The following is a 16117-nucleotide window of genomic DNA, read 5'->3' as shown; positions in this document are numbered from 1 at the left end:
ACCTGTCATCAGAGTACCCGGGTACCTGTCATCAGAGTACCCGGGTACCTGTCATCAGAGTACCCGGGTACCTGTCATCAGAGTACCCGAGTACCTGTCATCAGAGTACCCGAGTACCTGTCATCAGAGTACCCGAGTACCTGTCATCAGAGTACCCGAGTACCTGTCATCAGAGTACCCGAGTACCTGTCATCAGAGTACCCGAGTACCTGTCATCAGAGTACCCGAGTACCTGTCATCAGAGTACCCGAGTACCTGTCATCAGAGTACCCGAGTACCTGTCATCAGAGTACCCGAGTACCTGTCATCAGAGTACCCGAGTACCTGTCATCAGAGTACCCGAGTACCTGTCATCAGAGTACCCGAGTACCTGTCATCAGAGTACCCGAGTACCTGTCATCAGAGTACCCGAGTACCTGTCATCAGAGTACCCGAGTACCTGTCATCAGAGTACCCGAGTACCTGTCATCAGAGTACCCGAGTACCTGTCATCAGAGTACCCGAGTACCTGTCATCAGAGTACCCGAGTACCTGTCATCAGAGTACCCGAGTACCTGTCATCAGAGTACCCGAGTACCTGTCATCAGAGTACCCGAGTACCTGTCATCAGAGTACCCGAGTACCTGTCATCAGAGTACCCGATGGGCTAGTGACAGGTGCTCTTTATTGGGGGGGGGGCAATCAGTGTGTTTAGCGTGCACTGTAATCGGTAACTAGCTGTTACCACACTCTCTTCCTCACACAGGATCAGTGTGTGAGGAGGAGAACACGGTGACAGCTAGTTACCGTGTTCTCTGTTGACATTTGTGACCGGCTGTGATTGGACACAGCTGGTCACGTGGTAAAGAGCCAATTTCATTGGCTCTTTACCTAGATCGGGAATCGACTCTGTCCGAGGGACGAGCCTCGTCCCCGATCGCTGCTCTGCGCGCCCCCGGGGGCGCGCATTGCAGAGAGAACGAGCGGCTCGTGCTGGAGCCGCTCGTGCGATCGGCTGTGATTGACACAGCCGATCACATGGTAAACAGCCAATTTCTATTGGCTGTTTACCTTGATCAGGGATGGGCTATGTCCGAGGGACGAGCCTCATCCTTGATCGCTGCGCGCCCCCGCAGTAGCAGCTAGAGCGGGCGGACGTCATGACGGCCGCCCGGATCCGTACAACCACTATGCCGACGTCATATTACTATGACTCGGTATGGAAGTGGCTATGAAGAGCGAACGTATCTACACATCTAAGGGAAAGTTTTCACTGCCAGTAGCCTTTCCTCAATGCCGGTTTGCCCGTACATGCTCTAATGAGCGTATTGCAAGCAAACCGACAAGTGTCCAACTTGTTGATTCTTCACAAAAAATTACAGTTTTATATCTGTTTGAAGCCTGAAGTGTGGCAAAAGGTCGTAAAGTTCAAGGGGGCCGAATACTTTCACAAGGCACGATAGATAGATTAGGGATGCACCGAAATGAAAATTCTGGGCCGAAACCGAAAATGCAGGATGCCTTTTGCTGAAAACCGAAAATTAATTTTTTTCCCCCCCAAATGATACCCGCCTGACGGGGAAGTGAAGGGCTCACTTAGTCGCAGCTATTAGCGCCCACCCGGTGTGTTAGTTCATTCATACACAGTCGTAGTAGTGATAAGCCCATTTTCGGCCGAAAATTTTGGTTGCCAAAATTTCGATGCACCACTAATAAATAAATATATAATTACACACACACAATGTACTGGTGTAAATGGGGCCTTAAATTAGAAATTTATTTTCATGTTTTAGATTTCCTGTTTTACAATGGGCTAAACTGTATCATTCTGTGTATCTTTTGTTTTGTATATGCTCTAAAAATGAAATTTGTGTTTTTTTTCTTACGGGTTTTTTTTATTTATTTGTTTACTAGGTTACCATACACCCAATATTTTGGAGGGGTGTCTGCTTTAAGTAAAGAGCAGTTTGAAAGAATCAATGGATTTCCAAACAATTACTGGGGATGGGGCGGAGAAGATGATGATATATACAATCGGTATGATATTTTTTTTTTTTTAATTGAGAAAAAGAAAGTAAAATAGTGTGTGTATATGTATATATGCATATATATGTATGTATGTGTGTGTGTGTGTATATATATATATATGTATGTATGTATGTATGTATGTATATATATATATATATATATATATATATATATATATATATATATATATATATATATATATATATATATATATATATATTCTCTATCTCAAAATTATAAACTCAACACTTTTTTTTTTGCCCCCATTTTTTGAGCTGAACTCAAAGATCAAGACTTTCTATGTACACAAAAGACCTATTTCTCTCAAATATTATTCACAAATCTGACTAAGGCCCCTTTCACACGTGGAGCGTTCAGATCCGCCTGTCCGTTTTTCAAGCGGATCTGAACAGACACCCCATGCATCTCTATGGGGCATCGGATGTCAACGGAGACATGTCCGCTGACATCCGATCCATCAAATGTGGATGGATGGAAACCCTATTTTCCATCCGTCCAGCGGATCGGATGGGAACAGATGAGAACGGCCAGGTGGTCCGTTCCCATCCAATTCCCCCATAGAGAACAGCGGGACCTGACAGCCTCTGTCTCTGCACACAGCGCGGAGACACAGCTGCCATCCGCCTGCTCAGTGGGGGGTCGGCGGATCAATCCCCCTCTCTGAGATAAACGGAGTCCCTCTGAAGGACCAGATTGTGTGAAAGGGGCCTAAATCTGTGTGAGCACTTCTCCTTTGCTGAGTTAATCCATCCACCTCACAGGTGTGGCATATCAAGATTCTGATTAGACAGAATGATTATTGCACTGGTGTGCCTTAGGCTGGCCACAATAAAGGGCACTCTTAAATGTGTATTTTTACTGTATTTAGGGGAGGGGGGGGGGGGTATCTGGTGTGACCTCTATTTGCCTTACGCAGTGCAACACATCTCCTTCACATAGAGTGGATCAGGTTGTTGATTGTGGCCTGTGGAATGTTGGTCCACTCCTCTTCAATGGCTGTGAGAAGTTGCTAGATATTGGCAGGACCTGGAACATGCTGTTTTGCATGCGCCGATCCAGAGCATCCCAAACATGCTCAATGGTATGTGCTCATGTGGTACAAAGATTAGCCCGGTCAATTTTAAAAGGTTGCTCCTAACTACAATCATTATGTGTAAAAGATACCTGTCCACAGAATCTTTCTTCATTCAAAACTCCTCATCGGCAAGGCTAAAGAGCTGTCAAAGGACATCAGGGACACGATTGTAGACCTGCACAAGGCTGGAATGGGCTACAAGACCATCAGCAAAAATGTTGGTGAGGAGACAGCCTTTGGCGTGATTTTTTGCAAATGGAAGAAATACATAATAACCATGAATAGCCCTTGGCCTGGAGCTCCATGCATGATTTTGCCTCATTGGGGGAAGGATGATCACGAGAAAAGTGAGGCATCAGCCCAGAACTACATGGGAGGAGCTTGTTAATGATCTCAAGGCAGTTAGGACCACTCTCACTAAACAAACCATCGGTAGCACAATACCCCGCCATGGATTGAAATCCTGCTGGGCCCACAAGGTCATCCTCAAGAAGGCAAATGTACAGGCCTATCTAAAGTTTGCCAATGAACCTCTAAATGATTCAGAGAAGGATTGAGAGAAAGTGCTGTGGTCAGATGAGACCAAAATTGAGCTCTTTGGCCATCACTCGACTCGCCGTGTTTGGAGGAAAAAAATGCTGACTATGACCCTAAGAACACCATCTCTACAGTCAAGCACTAAGGTGGAAATATGCTTTGGGGCTGTTTCTCTGCTAAAGGTACGGGCCGACTTTGCTGCATTGAGGGGCCAATGGATGGGGCCATGTATTGTAAAATTTTGGATGAGAACCTCAGCCAGAACACTGAAGATGGGTCGTGGATGGGTCTTCCAGCATGACAATGACCGTAAACAATCCCCATCAAGGCAACAAAGGAGTGGCTCAAGAAGAAGCACATTAAGGTCATGAAGGGGCCTAGCCGGTCTCCAGACCTTATTCCTATAGAAAATTTATGAGGGGAGCTGAAACTTCGAATTGCCAAAAAACAGGCAAAAAGCCTTAAAGGCTAAGTTCGGCTTTGTTTACCTTTTTTTTTTTTTTTTTTTTTTTTTTAATTCCAACTCCCCTATGTACCAATATAGCAGTAATGTACTTATTTTGCAAAAATAAAACTTTCTATTCTACGCAGGCTTTACCTAACTTTCTTTCATAGCTGTTTAACCACTTAAGGACCAGGCCTATTTCTGACATTTGTTTACAAGTTAAAATCAGTATTTTTCGCTAGAAAATTTCTTGGAACCCCCAAACACTAAATTTATTTTTTTTTCTAGCAGAGACCCTGAAGCAGTGGTTCTCAACTCCAGTCCTCAGGACCCACGAACAGGCCAAGTTTGCAAGATAACTGAAATACATCACAGGTGATGCTCAGTGATTGCAGTACTCTAGTCTGCATCTCCCCAAGGTAATACTTAAAATCTGGCCTGTTAGTGGGTCCTGAGGACTGAAATTGAGAACCACTGCCCTAATGAATAAAATGGAGATCGTTGAAATACTTTCACGCCGTATTTGTGCAGCGGTCTTACAAACGCAAGTTTTTTGGAAAAAATTAATTTTTTAATAAAAAAAAAAAAACAGTGAAGTTAGCCCAAATTCTTTCTATAATCAGAGAGAATGTTACGCTGAATAAATTGATACCTAACATGTCATGCTTCAAAATTGTGCACGCTCGTGGAATGGCGACAAACATTGCCACTTAAAATCTCCGTAGGCGACGCTTTAAAAATTTCTGCAGGTTGCAAGTTTAGAGTTAGAGGAGGTCCAGGGCTAGAATTATTGCTTTCACTCTAATGATCGCAGCAATACCTCACATGTGTGGTTTGAACACAGTTTACATATGTGGGCGCGACTTGTGTATGCGTTCGCTTCTGCTCGTGAGCTCAGACGGAAAGGACACTTTACTTTTTTTTTTTTTTTTATTCCTTTTTTTACCTGCAGGGAAAACAACTGAAGCGGACGGGAGGGGGGTGGGCACCCCCCCATAAGTGTTCCTGTGGCGAATCCGGAAGTGGTTAAACACACTGTACGATTACTTCTGCCTTGCTTATTGGTCACACTTTGGGTCGTGACACAGGAAGTAGTTGACCAGCTGAGGGTTGATGATGCAGGGTGTGCGCTAATGAGATCAACTGGTCAACTACTTCCTGTGTCATGACCCAAAGTCTGACCAGGAAGTAAGGCAGAAGTAATCGAGCAGTGTGTATAAACAGCTATGAAGAGAATTGGGTAAGCCTGTGTAGAATTAATGGAAAGCTGCTTTTGCAAAAAAAAAAACATTAATGCTATATTGGTACATGGAGAAGCTGGAATTTAGAAAAAAGTGAACTTGGCATTTAAGGATTTGAAGATCTGTAAAGAGTGGACCAAAATCCCTCCTGAGATGTGTGCAAACCTGGTAACCAACTACAAGAAATGTCTTGCCTCTTTGTCTGCCAGCAAGGGTTTATCCACAAAGTAGGAAGTCATGTTTTGCTTGGAGATCAAATACTTATTTTACTCACTGAACTGCAGCTCAATTTAATACCTTTTTGTATCATGTGTTTTTTTTCTGGATTGTTGGTTGATATTCTGCTAGGATAAAAAAAAATGTTGACCCTTTATTTCTTTGTAAGTGGGTAAACTTACAAAATCTGCAGGGGCTCAAATAAAAAATGTACCCACTGTATATAAACCTTGAAATTATAAATTGGTGCTATAAGGGAGGTTTACTCAAATTTTCCTTAGTTTGCCAAAAAAATATTCATATTATCAATGCTGTAACTATCCTACACTTTAGTGTATTTAGGTGCTTTTCACTTATTGTGCCCAAAGGTCATTTGTGAAACCTTTACCTTTACATTCTTTTCTTTGGCATCTACATATCAGAGAGAAACAAGTTTGATCCTTGTTTATTGTTACTACTGTCAGGGGAGGACTTGATGTATGGATGTGTATATATAATATAAATAAATAAAATCAGGAGGACATGTTTAAAGCTAAATTTCTCTTTCGTTCATTGACGGACACAGCTCCTGTCATTCTTGACCATTGGGTTATACTGCCCCCTACAGGAGTAGGACAGTAGGCCGAAAAAACTACTGGCTACACCCGTGGGCAGTCCTAGGGGTTGTACTCCCTCTCCCTGCTATAGTCACTCTGTCTAGTCAAAAGTAAGGACCTAGTTCCTTGCTGGGATCTTTGGTCCTACCAATTTTTTTTTAGATAGAAAATGTTTTCCTCCTGGATTTTTCCTGTGAGATCTGCTATCCACTGTCGGTCTGGAAGACGGGCTGTATAATCTAGATCCACAGCCGCAACATAGCCCCACTGGGCGAGGGTTGACCCCGCAAGTTCGCATGTGACCTGGCCTCAGCCTGAGTCGCAGCATTCCTCCTGGCCGACAGCCCCCCATTTCGATGGAGAGGAGGATCTGTCTGGAGCGATGCCCACCCTGTTCCTGGTATGGTGAGTAGCTGTCCCCCCTCTACCCCTGGAGGGTTTTAGGATGGATGTGGGCCCCTCCTTGGGACAGTCAGACCCCCGGGTTCCCCTCCATCCCGCATCCACCCCTTGTCCAGTCCCTCATTCTGCCCCCCCTTCCACATATGCTGGAGATGAATTTTGCTAGTCTGGGGAGCAGGGCACTACTGGTGATGGGGGGGCCGGGGGGGGTGGGGTTTGAGCGGCTGGCCGATTAATTGTGCGGGGGGGGTTTACTTGGTGGGGGCTCCTGCCAAGGCCCCCCCCATACTGCCCGGTTTTGTCCTGAGGCCTGGTCCCCCCCATTCTGGGTCCCTGTTTGTCTTGTGGTGCCGCCATTTTGTTGTAGCCTGTGTTTCTATACACCACCATTTTTGATTAGTCCAGCGGTCATTTTCTTGCTATTAGCAAATAGCAGCGGCCATGTCAGTGAAGCCCTGTGGGCGGCGATTTTGGGGGCGGGAGACCCTTCTTATACTCTGGTGCTGACCTCTGGATCATTTAGCTTCCTGGACGCCGCACATGTAGTGCAGAATTCCTGGTGCTTGCAGGTGTCTGTGTTGGCGGGTGGTGAGTCTGGTGGTGTCCTCTCCCTCTCTGCTGAGTATCGCTCTTTACCTTGTGCTTGGCGACCAGGTGGTGCTGCCAGTGCCGTAGGGGTTGTCTCTTAGCAGTTTTACACTTGTGGGGTCCCCCTGGTGATTCATGGAGTCTTTGGTGCACGTTTCCTCACCTAATCCCCTCTCTGAGGCTGTGGAGCCCTCCGGTCCCAACTATCCATCCATGCACTGATGGCAGTCCTGGAGTTCCTTATGTCCTGGGTGGAGGCGGCTTGTGGGTGACAGGGAGCAAAAGCGCCCTCTGTCTCATCTGTCCCACCAGATCCTGAATCTGATTCGGCCACAGTGGACGTGGGTCATCCTGCTGGGTCATTGACCACGCGCCTGGAATCCTCTGATAGTGAGGATAATTCCTACACTTCTGCGACCGCGCACGAAAAGATGCTGGTAGATGCACTGGTTGTATCTGTGCATGAGACCCTGAAGATAGACGTGGCTGAAGCTGCGACGGAGGCGCAGGTACCCTTTGGCACTCACGAGCCATCCAGAGTGGCAAAGTTGTTTCCTTTCCCTGCCTATTTTGACAGAATTGTCGCTAGAGTGGGGACGACCATAGCATCCCCATGGGGTTCCTAAGCGCTTTACTAGGCATTACCCCTATGAGGAGTCCCTTAAGAAGTGGACTGTGCCACCCTTAGGGGATCCTCCAGTTTCCAGATTAAACAAAGACACCATGATTCCGGTGGAAGAGTCCCCGGCCTTTAAGGATCCGGCTGACCAGAAGGCGGAGGCTGTGGCCCATATTATGTACACATTAGCGGGTTTGGCAATGAGGCTAGTATTTACCATTGCCCTAGTGTCACAAGCTCTGCCCGAGTGTCCTAAGCTCCTATGCCGTGACCTGGGAGGGGGGGTGAATAACTCCCTCCTGACTTTGCTGAGCTCGCGGACCAGTTGGTCCAGGGGTTGCAGTTTATCTGTGATGCTTAGAACTCTGGTCTGCAGACCAGCATTTAAGAAGGCCTTGACTGATCTCCCCTTTCAAGGAGATTGTCTGTTTAGAGCTACCCTGGATGAGGACATTAAAGGTCTCACAGGGGGAAAGAGTATCTTTCTTCCACAGGCTACTAGGGGTAAGGTACCTCGATGTAGACTTTCCTTCTCGGCTCATAAGAAGTTTTTTGTCCCTCAGGGTCGGCTGACAAGAGCTTGAAGCTTTTTCAGGGCCTCCTCTGGCAGCTCCAAGTGAACCTGGTTTGGCAAGCCGAGAGCGGACCTCTCCTGTCCCACGGAAAAGGCTACTTCAGCATGAAGGTGCTCCCTCACCTGTATCAAGCGTTGGGGGGAGGTAGGGTATGCGTTTTCGCTGGTTTCCAGACCAGTAGACTTCCTTTTTTTCCTTCAAACCTGCGCCTGCAGGGTCTGTTTGGGGTGGTACAAGACCTATTCCCTCAAGGGGTGATTGTCCTGGTTCCGCCTTCAGAATGTTTTCAGAGTTTTTACTCCAACCTGTTCATAGTACCCAAGAAGGAAGGCAAAGTACGTCCAATTCTGGACCTTAAAGCTAAACTGCTTTGTGTGGGTACAGAAGTTCAGAATGGCCAGTAGTGGCATCCCTGCGTCTTGAGATTTTCTTGCCTTTATCGACAACAAGGATGCTTGCCTTCATATTTCTATATGTGCCTGTCACCAGAGTATTCTCCGCGTTGAGTTCCTCTGGATTCTGAAATTTCAAAGCCTGCCCTGGTTCCCTCCACAAAGCTGGGCTATTTGGGTCTGACTCTGGACTCGGCTGTAGCCAGAATGCTCCTTCCTCTAGACAAACTCCAGAAATTACAGGCTGCAATTCGCCTCCTGCTGTCCAACAAATAGTTGTCCCTCCGGACCTGCATGCGGGTGGTGGGCCTGATGGTGTCTACCTTCGAGGCATTTCCATTTGCGCAGTTCCATACGAGGTCCCTGTAAAAGAAGATTCTGACCAAATGGTGCAATACTCCTCAGTCTCTGGACAATCAGATCCGGCTGAGTCGGGGCACAAAGGAGTCCCTGATATGGTGGCTTTGAACTTCGGCTGGGATAATCCTTCCTCCCCTTGTATTGGACAGTTGTCACCACGAATACCAGCCTGTCCCGCTGGGGAGGCATCCTCGGCAAGCATTCTGCTCAGGGAATAGGGAGGCTGGAAGAGTCCAGACCCGCAATCAATGTCCTGGAGCTCCCAGCAATCAGACTGTCTGGACCATTGGACGGATCGTCTTCAGTGATGCCCTGTGCTCTTTCAATCGGACGATTCCACGGCCGTGGTTTAAGTCGATCACCAAGGGGGCACAAGAAGTGCCAAGGCGGCTCTGGGAGTAGCCGGCATTCTAAGGTGGGCAGAACGGTTTGTTCCAGCACTCTCCGCCGTGCACATTCCTGAGGTGGAAAATTGGCAGGCGGATTACCTCAGGCGTTGGACCAAGGGGTGTGGTCCCTTCATCTGGAGGTATTTCATCAGCGGTTTCTCCAGTGGGGCACCCCCGAGGTGGATCTGTTGGCGTCTTAGCTCAACAGAAAGGTGCAGAGGTTTGTGTCTGTCAAGGCATCCTCTGGCGAATGGCCCTGTGGTTTCATGATCGTCTAATGTACGCCTTTCCTCTCAAGCTTCTGCCCTGACTTCTAAGTAGGTTTGAGGCAGAAGGGATTCCAGTCATCTTGGTGGCTCTGGACTGGCCTTGCCAGGCTTGGTATGCTGATCTGGTGTGGCTGGTCGCCGACGTTCCTTGGAGGCTTCCTCTCCGGGAGGTTCTGCTGTCCCAAGAACCGATCTTCCATCCTGCTTTACAGTCGCTGGCTTTGACGGCTTGACTGTTGAATGCTAGGCGCTAAAGGATAGAGGTTTATCGGAGTCGTGATTCCTACACTGTAAAAGCTAGGAAATCTACTTCCAGGAAGATCTACCATTGTACGTGGAAGGCGTACTTTGCAAGGTGTGTGTCTCTTGGGGTTCTTCCTCGCTCTTTCTCGGTGGCTAGGATCTTAACCTTCCTTCAATGGGGGGTTGAACAGAAATTGGCCTTGAGTACCATCAAGGGCCAGTTATCGGCCTTGGCGGTCTTTTTCCCAATGACCTTTGGCCACACACTCCCTGGTGCATACTTTTCTTCAGGGTGTCCGACAGGTTCCTCCAGTGCGGGGTCCGTTGCCGCCTTGGGATCTTAATTTGGTGCTTTCAGCTCTACAAAAGCCTCCCTTGGAAAAAATTTGGGAGATTCCCCTGCTTATGCGGTCGCAGAAAGTGGCCTTTTTGGTGGCGATCACCTCTGCGTGCAGGGTGACGGAACTGGCAGCGTTATCCCGTCATTCACCTTATCTGGTGATTCACAAGTATAAGGTGGCGCTTCTCCCTAGTCAGTCATTCCTTGCTAAGGTGGTCTCTGACTTTCATTTGAACTAAGGCATTGTGTTGCCTTCCCTGTGTCCCAGGCTAAACATCCGAAGGAAATTGCCTTGCATGTCTTCGATGTGGTCCGAGCAATTAGGGTGTACCTGGCAGCTACGGAGTCTTTCAGGAAGTCACTCGCTATTTGTGCTCATGGATGGACCTCACAAAAGTTGTCTGTTTCCTCTGCGACCATTTCCGTATGGATCAGACAGACGGTGGTTCAGGCTTATTCCATCAGGGGGCAGGTTCCTCCTTTCCCTGTCAAGCGCACTCTACTAGGGTGCTTAGTGCCTCCTAGGCTATCTGTAATCAAGTGTCAGTGACGCAGGTTTGCAAGGCGGCCACCTGGTCGTCAGTGCACACTTTTACAACGTTTTATAAAGTGGATGTGTTGGCATCTGCAGATGCTTCCTTTAGCCGCAATGTTTTGCAGGCTGCTGTTTAAGAGGATCTGATCCTCTTTGAGGGTGTATTGTTTTCTTCAGGTGGGCTCCAGTTGCCTGGTTGTCTAATGTTTAGCCTTGGGAATTATTTGCGGTTTCCCACCCCTCGTGTTTGACACTGCTTTGGGATGCCCCAATGGTCAAAAATGACGGGAGCTGTCTCCGTCAATGAATGAAAGAGAAAATGGGATTTTTCACATACCGTAAAATCCATTTCTCTGATCATTGACAGACACAGCACCCACCCCTCTGTGGAGTTATAACTCTCCTGACACTGCTTGTAACAAAACTTGAGTGACTATAGGAGGGAGAGGGAGTATACCCCCCTGGGACTGCTCATGGGTGTAGCCAGAAGTTTTTCTGCCTAGTGTCCTACTCCTGTATGGGGCAGTATAACCCAATGGTCAAGAATGACAGGAGCTGTTTGTCAATGAGTATCAGAGAAATGGATTTTACAGTAAGTCAAAAATCCCATTATTTAAACTTTCTCAGAGTACCGATGCTTGCATGCTGCTTCTGTGCATTCCTGGCAGGAGAGCTCAGAATTTGGCCATCATGACTAGGTGCTGGAAGATGGAAATGTAATACCTGCAACATTCCAGACCATCTCTGTAAAGCATGCCTGTACTTAACTGCACCTTCATAAACGTAGTGTCAACAATGAAAGGCAGACATTGCTGGGTGCTGCACATTTATGCACACATCTCCCCAGCAGGAACCAGAAACCTGAGACATTCTAATATGTAAAATTCAGCTGCTGCGTGAAAAGATTTTAGTGCTAACCCATCACCTTCTATCTCCTCAGTTTCTTATTTGTCTGTTTTATATGATGGGGTGTCTCAATGATTGACAGAAAACACCAGGACGGCACACTGAAAGATGTGTGAAAGTACATGCAGACACCTGTGGTGGTGTTTTTTTAATTTCTGACAACAGTTTATCAAACCAACTGTGAGTACAGGTGTATTTAAAATGTTAGAGATCTGTTTGGCTAAAAAATAACTTGACTAAGCCATATCTAGATTTAAAGTGGCCCACCCATCTTTGAAGTTTGTGTGAAAGCCTTTTTACAGCAGTCTCATTCTCAATGATCTCAAAAAAATATGAAAAACCAATGGTGCCTGTGATGCAAATTGCTGCTTTATTTTGTGTTTTAAGCACCTAAATTTGACGAAGTGCTAGGGGAAGTAGAAAGTAGTGGTGTTTAAAGTAGATCTAAACCCAATCACTAAAATCTCATACAAGACTTAACATGTTTAACCACTTTCGGACCGCCCGAAAGCAGATTTACTGCTACAGAGCAGCCCTCCTGTGCAGAATCATGTATATGTACAGTGCCTTGCAAAATTATTCACCCTCCTTGGCATTTTCCATGTTTTGTTGCCTCAGAACTTGGAATTAACATGGATTGTTTGAGGATTTGCATCATTTAATTTACAGAACATGCCCACAACTTTGAAGATGGGTTTTTTTTTGATTGTGAAGCAAACAAATAGGACAAAATAACAGAAAAAGTAATTTTTTAACTATTCACCCCCCTAAAGTCAATACTTTGTAGAGCCACCTTTTGCAGCAATCACATCTCCAAGTCGCTTTGGATAAGTCTCTGAGCTTGCCACATCTTACCACTGGGATTTTTGCCCATTCCTCCTTGCAAAACTGCAGCGCCTTCAAGTTGGATAGTTTGCGCTTGTGAACAGCAATCTAAGTCTGAACACAGATTTTCTATATGATTGAGGTTTGGGCTTTGACTAGGCCATTCCAATACATTTACATGCTTCCCCTTAAACCATTCAAGTGTTGCTTTAGCAGTGTGTTTGGCGTCATTGTCCTGCTGAAAGGTGAACCTCCGTCCTAGCCTTAAGTCACGCACAGTGGTACAGGTTTTGCTTAAGAATATTGCTGTATTTAGCACCATCCATCTTTTCCCTCAACTCTTACCAGTTTCCCAGTCCTGGCTGCTAAAAACCATCCCCACAACATGATGCTGCCAACACCATGTTTCACTGTGGGGATGGTGTTCTTTGGGTGATGTGATGAGTTGGGTTTGCGCCAGACATGGCGTGTTCTTTGATGGCTGAAAAGTTTAATTTTAGTCTGATCAGACCAGAGCACCTTACTCAATACATTTTGGGAGTCTCCCGCTTGCCTTTTCGCATACTCAAAATGTGCCATTTTGTTTTTTGTTGAAAGTAATGGCTTTCTTTTGACCACTCTGAAACCAAGCCCAACTCTATGGAGTGTATGGCTTATTGTCGTCCCATGTACAGATACTCCAGTCTCTGCTGTGGAACTCTGCAGCTCCTCCAGGGTTACCTTAGGTCTCTGTGCTGCCTTTCTGATGTCCTCCTTACTCAGTCTGTGAGTTTTGGTGGGCAGCCGTCTCTTGGCAAGTTGGCTGTTGTGCCATGTTCTTTCCATTTGGTTATGATAGATTTGATGGTGCTCCTAGGGATCATCAAAGATTTGGATATTTCTTTATTGCCTAACCCTGACTTGTACTCAACAACATTGTCCCTTACTTGTTTGGAGAGTTCCTTGGTCTTCATAGCAGTGTTTGGTTAGTTGGTGCCTCTTGCTTAGGTGTTGCAGCCTCTGGGGACTTTCAAAAAGGTGTGCTTATGTAATGACAGATCATGTGACAATTAAGATTGCACCCAGGTGGGCATCATTTCACGAATTATGTGACTTCTGAAGGTAATTGGTTGCACCAGAGCTTTTTATGGGCTTCATAACAAAGGGGATGAATGAATACATACGCACATGACAATTTTCTGTTTTCTATTTCTAAAAAATGGTTTTATGTAAATACTTTTCTCATTTCACTTCACCAACTTAGACTATTGTGTTTTGATCCATCACTCCATCACATAAAATTTAGATTAACAAAACATTGAACTTAAGGCTGTAATGTAACACAATGGGTAAAAAGTCAAGGGGGCTGAATACTTTTGCAAGGCACTGTGTGTGTGTGTGTGTGTGTATGTATATTTTATATATATATATATATATATATATATATATATATAATATATGTGTATGTATGTGTATATGTATATATATATATATATATGTGTGTGTGTGTATATTTGAGCAAAAAAGTATTTAGTCAACCACCAATTGTGCTAGTTCTCCCACTTAAAGATGAGAGGCCTGTCATTTTTGTCACTTCATAATTCAACGATGAGAGACAAAATGAGAAAAAAAAAAATTAAGAAAATCACATTGTCGGATTTTTAAAGCCTTTATTTGCAAATTATGGTGGCAAATAAGTATTTGGTCAATAACAAAAGTTCATCTCAATACTTTGTTATATACCCTTTGTTGGCAATAACAGAGGTCAAACGTTTTCTGTAAGTCTTCACAAGGTTTTCACGCACTGTTGCTGCTATTTTGGTCCATTCCTCCATGCAGATCTGCTCTAGAGCAGTGATGTTTTGGGGCTGTCGCTGGGAAACACGGACTTTCAACTCCCTCCAAAGGTTTTCTAGGGGGTTGAGATCTGGAGACTGGCTAGGCCACTCCAGGACCTTGAAATGCTGCCCGGGCGGTGTGTTTAGGATCATTGTCATGCTGAAATACCCAGCCATGTTTCATCTTCAATGTCCTTGCTGATGGAAGGAGGTTTTCACTCAAAATCTCATGATACATGGCCCCATTCATTCTTTCCTTTGCACAGATCAGTCGTCCTGGTCCCTTTGCAGAAAAACAGCCCCAGAGCATGATGTTTCCACCCCCATGCTTCACAGTAGGTATAGTGTTCTTTGAATGAAACTCAGCATTCTTTCTCCTCCAAACACGACGAGTTTAGTTTTTACCAAAATGTTTTACTTTGGTTTCATCTGACCATAGGACATTCTCCCAATCCTCTTCTGGATCATCAAAAATGCTCTCTAGCAAACTTAAGACGGGCCTGGACATGTACTGGCTTAAGCAGAGGGACACGTCTGGCACTGCAGGATTTGAGTCCCTCGTGGCGTAGTGGGTTACTGATTGTAGCCTTTGTTACTTTGGTCCCAGCTCTCTGCAGGTCATTCACTAGGTCCCCCCCATGTGGTTCTGGGATTTTTGCTCACCGTTCTTGTAATCATTTTGACCCCACAGGGTGAAATCTTGTGTTGAGCCCCAGATCGAGGGAGATTATCAGTGGTCTTTAATGTCTTCCATTTTCTAATAATTGCTCCCACACTTGATTTCTTCACTCCAAGCTGCTTGCCTATTGCAGATTCAGTCTTCCCAGCCTGGTGCAGGTCTACAATTTGGTTTCTGGTGTCCTTTGACAGCTCTTTGCTCGTGGCCATAGTGGATTTTGGAGTGTGACTGTTTAAGGTTGTGGACAGGTGTCTTTTTTATACTGATAACAAGTTCAAACAGGTGCCATTAATACAGGTAACGAGTGGAGGACAGAGGAGCCTCTTAAAAAAGAAGTTACAGGTCTGTGAGAAGCAAGAAATCTTGCTTGTTTGTAGGTGACCAAATACTTATTTTACCGAGGAATTTACCAATTCATTAGAAATCCCACAATGTGATTTCCTGGATTCTTCCCCCCATTCTCTCTCTCATAGTTTAAGTGTACCAATCATGAAAATTACAGGTCTCTTTCATCTTTTTAAGTGGGAAAACTTGCACAATTGGTGGCTGACTAAATACTTTTTTGCCCAACTGTGTGTATGTATATATAGATATATATATAGATATATATATATATATATATATATATATATATATATATATATATATATATATACACACACACACAGTATCTCACAAAAGTGAGTACACCCTCACATTTTTGTAAAAATTGTATTATATCTTTTCATGTGACAACCATGAAGAAATGAATGACACTTTGCTACAATGTAAAGTAGTGAGTGTACAGCTTGTATAGCAGTGTAAATTTGCTGTCCCCTCAAAAAAACTCAACATGCAGCCATTCATGTCTAAACTGTTGGCAACAAAAGTGAGTACACCCCTAAGGTAAAATGCCCAAATTGAGCCTAAAGTGTCAATATTTTGTGGTCACCATTATTTTCCAGCACTGCCTTTACTCTCTTGGTCATGGAGTTCACTAAAGCTTCACAGGTTGCCACTGGAGCCCTCTTCCACTCCTGCATGATGACATCACGGAGCTG

The 16117-nt window shown here is 45.3% G+C and overlaps 1 protein-coding gene and 1 pseudogene across 2 annotated transcripts in view; one reads left to right on the top strand and one right to left on the bottom strand.

Moving 5' to 3' along the window:
• The window catches only part of B4GALT1 (beta-1,4-galactosyltransferase 1), a 174171-nt gene that overhangs the window by 127243 nt on the left and 30811 nt on the right, over positions 1-16117 (top strand). The window contains exon 4 of the mRNA XM_082243793.1: positions 1894-2016. Within this exon, the coding sequence (XP_082099919.1) occupies positions 1894-2016 (123 nt within the window). The remainder of the gene's footprint in view (positions 1-1893; positions 2017-16117) is intronic.
• LOC309544524 overlaps positions 14793-16117 on the bottom strand; it is a 7584-nt pseudogene continuing 6259 nt past the window's right edge. The window contains exon 2 of the transcript in view: positions 14793-15339. The product of the transcript in view is annotated as an uncharacterized misc_RNA (transcript). The remainder of the gene's footprint in view (positions 15340-16117) is intronic.

The sequence above is a fragment of the Pelophylax lessonae genome (assembly GCF_965119305.1).
Source record: "Pelophylax lessonae genome assembly, chromosome: 1".
Taxonomy (NCBI): Eukaryota; Metazoa; Chordata; class Amphibia; order Anura; family Ranidae; genus Pelophylax; species Pelophylax lessonae.
This window is presented reverse-complemented; position numbering and strand designations above follow the sequence as displayed.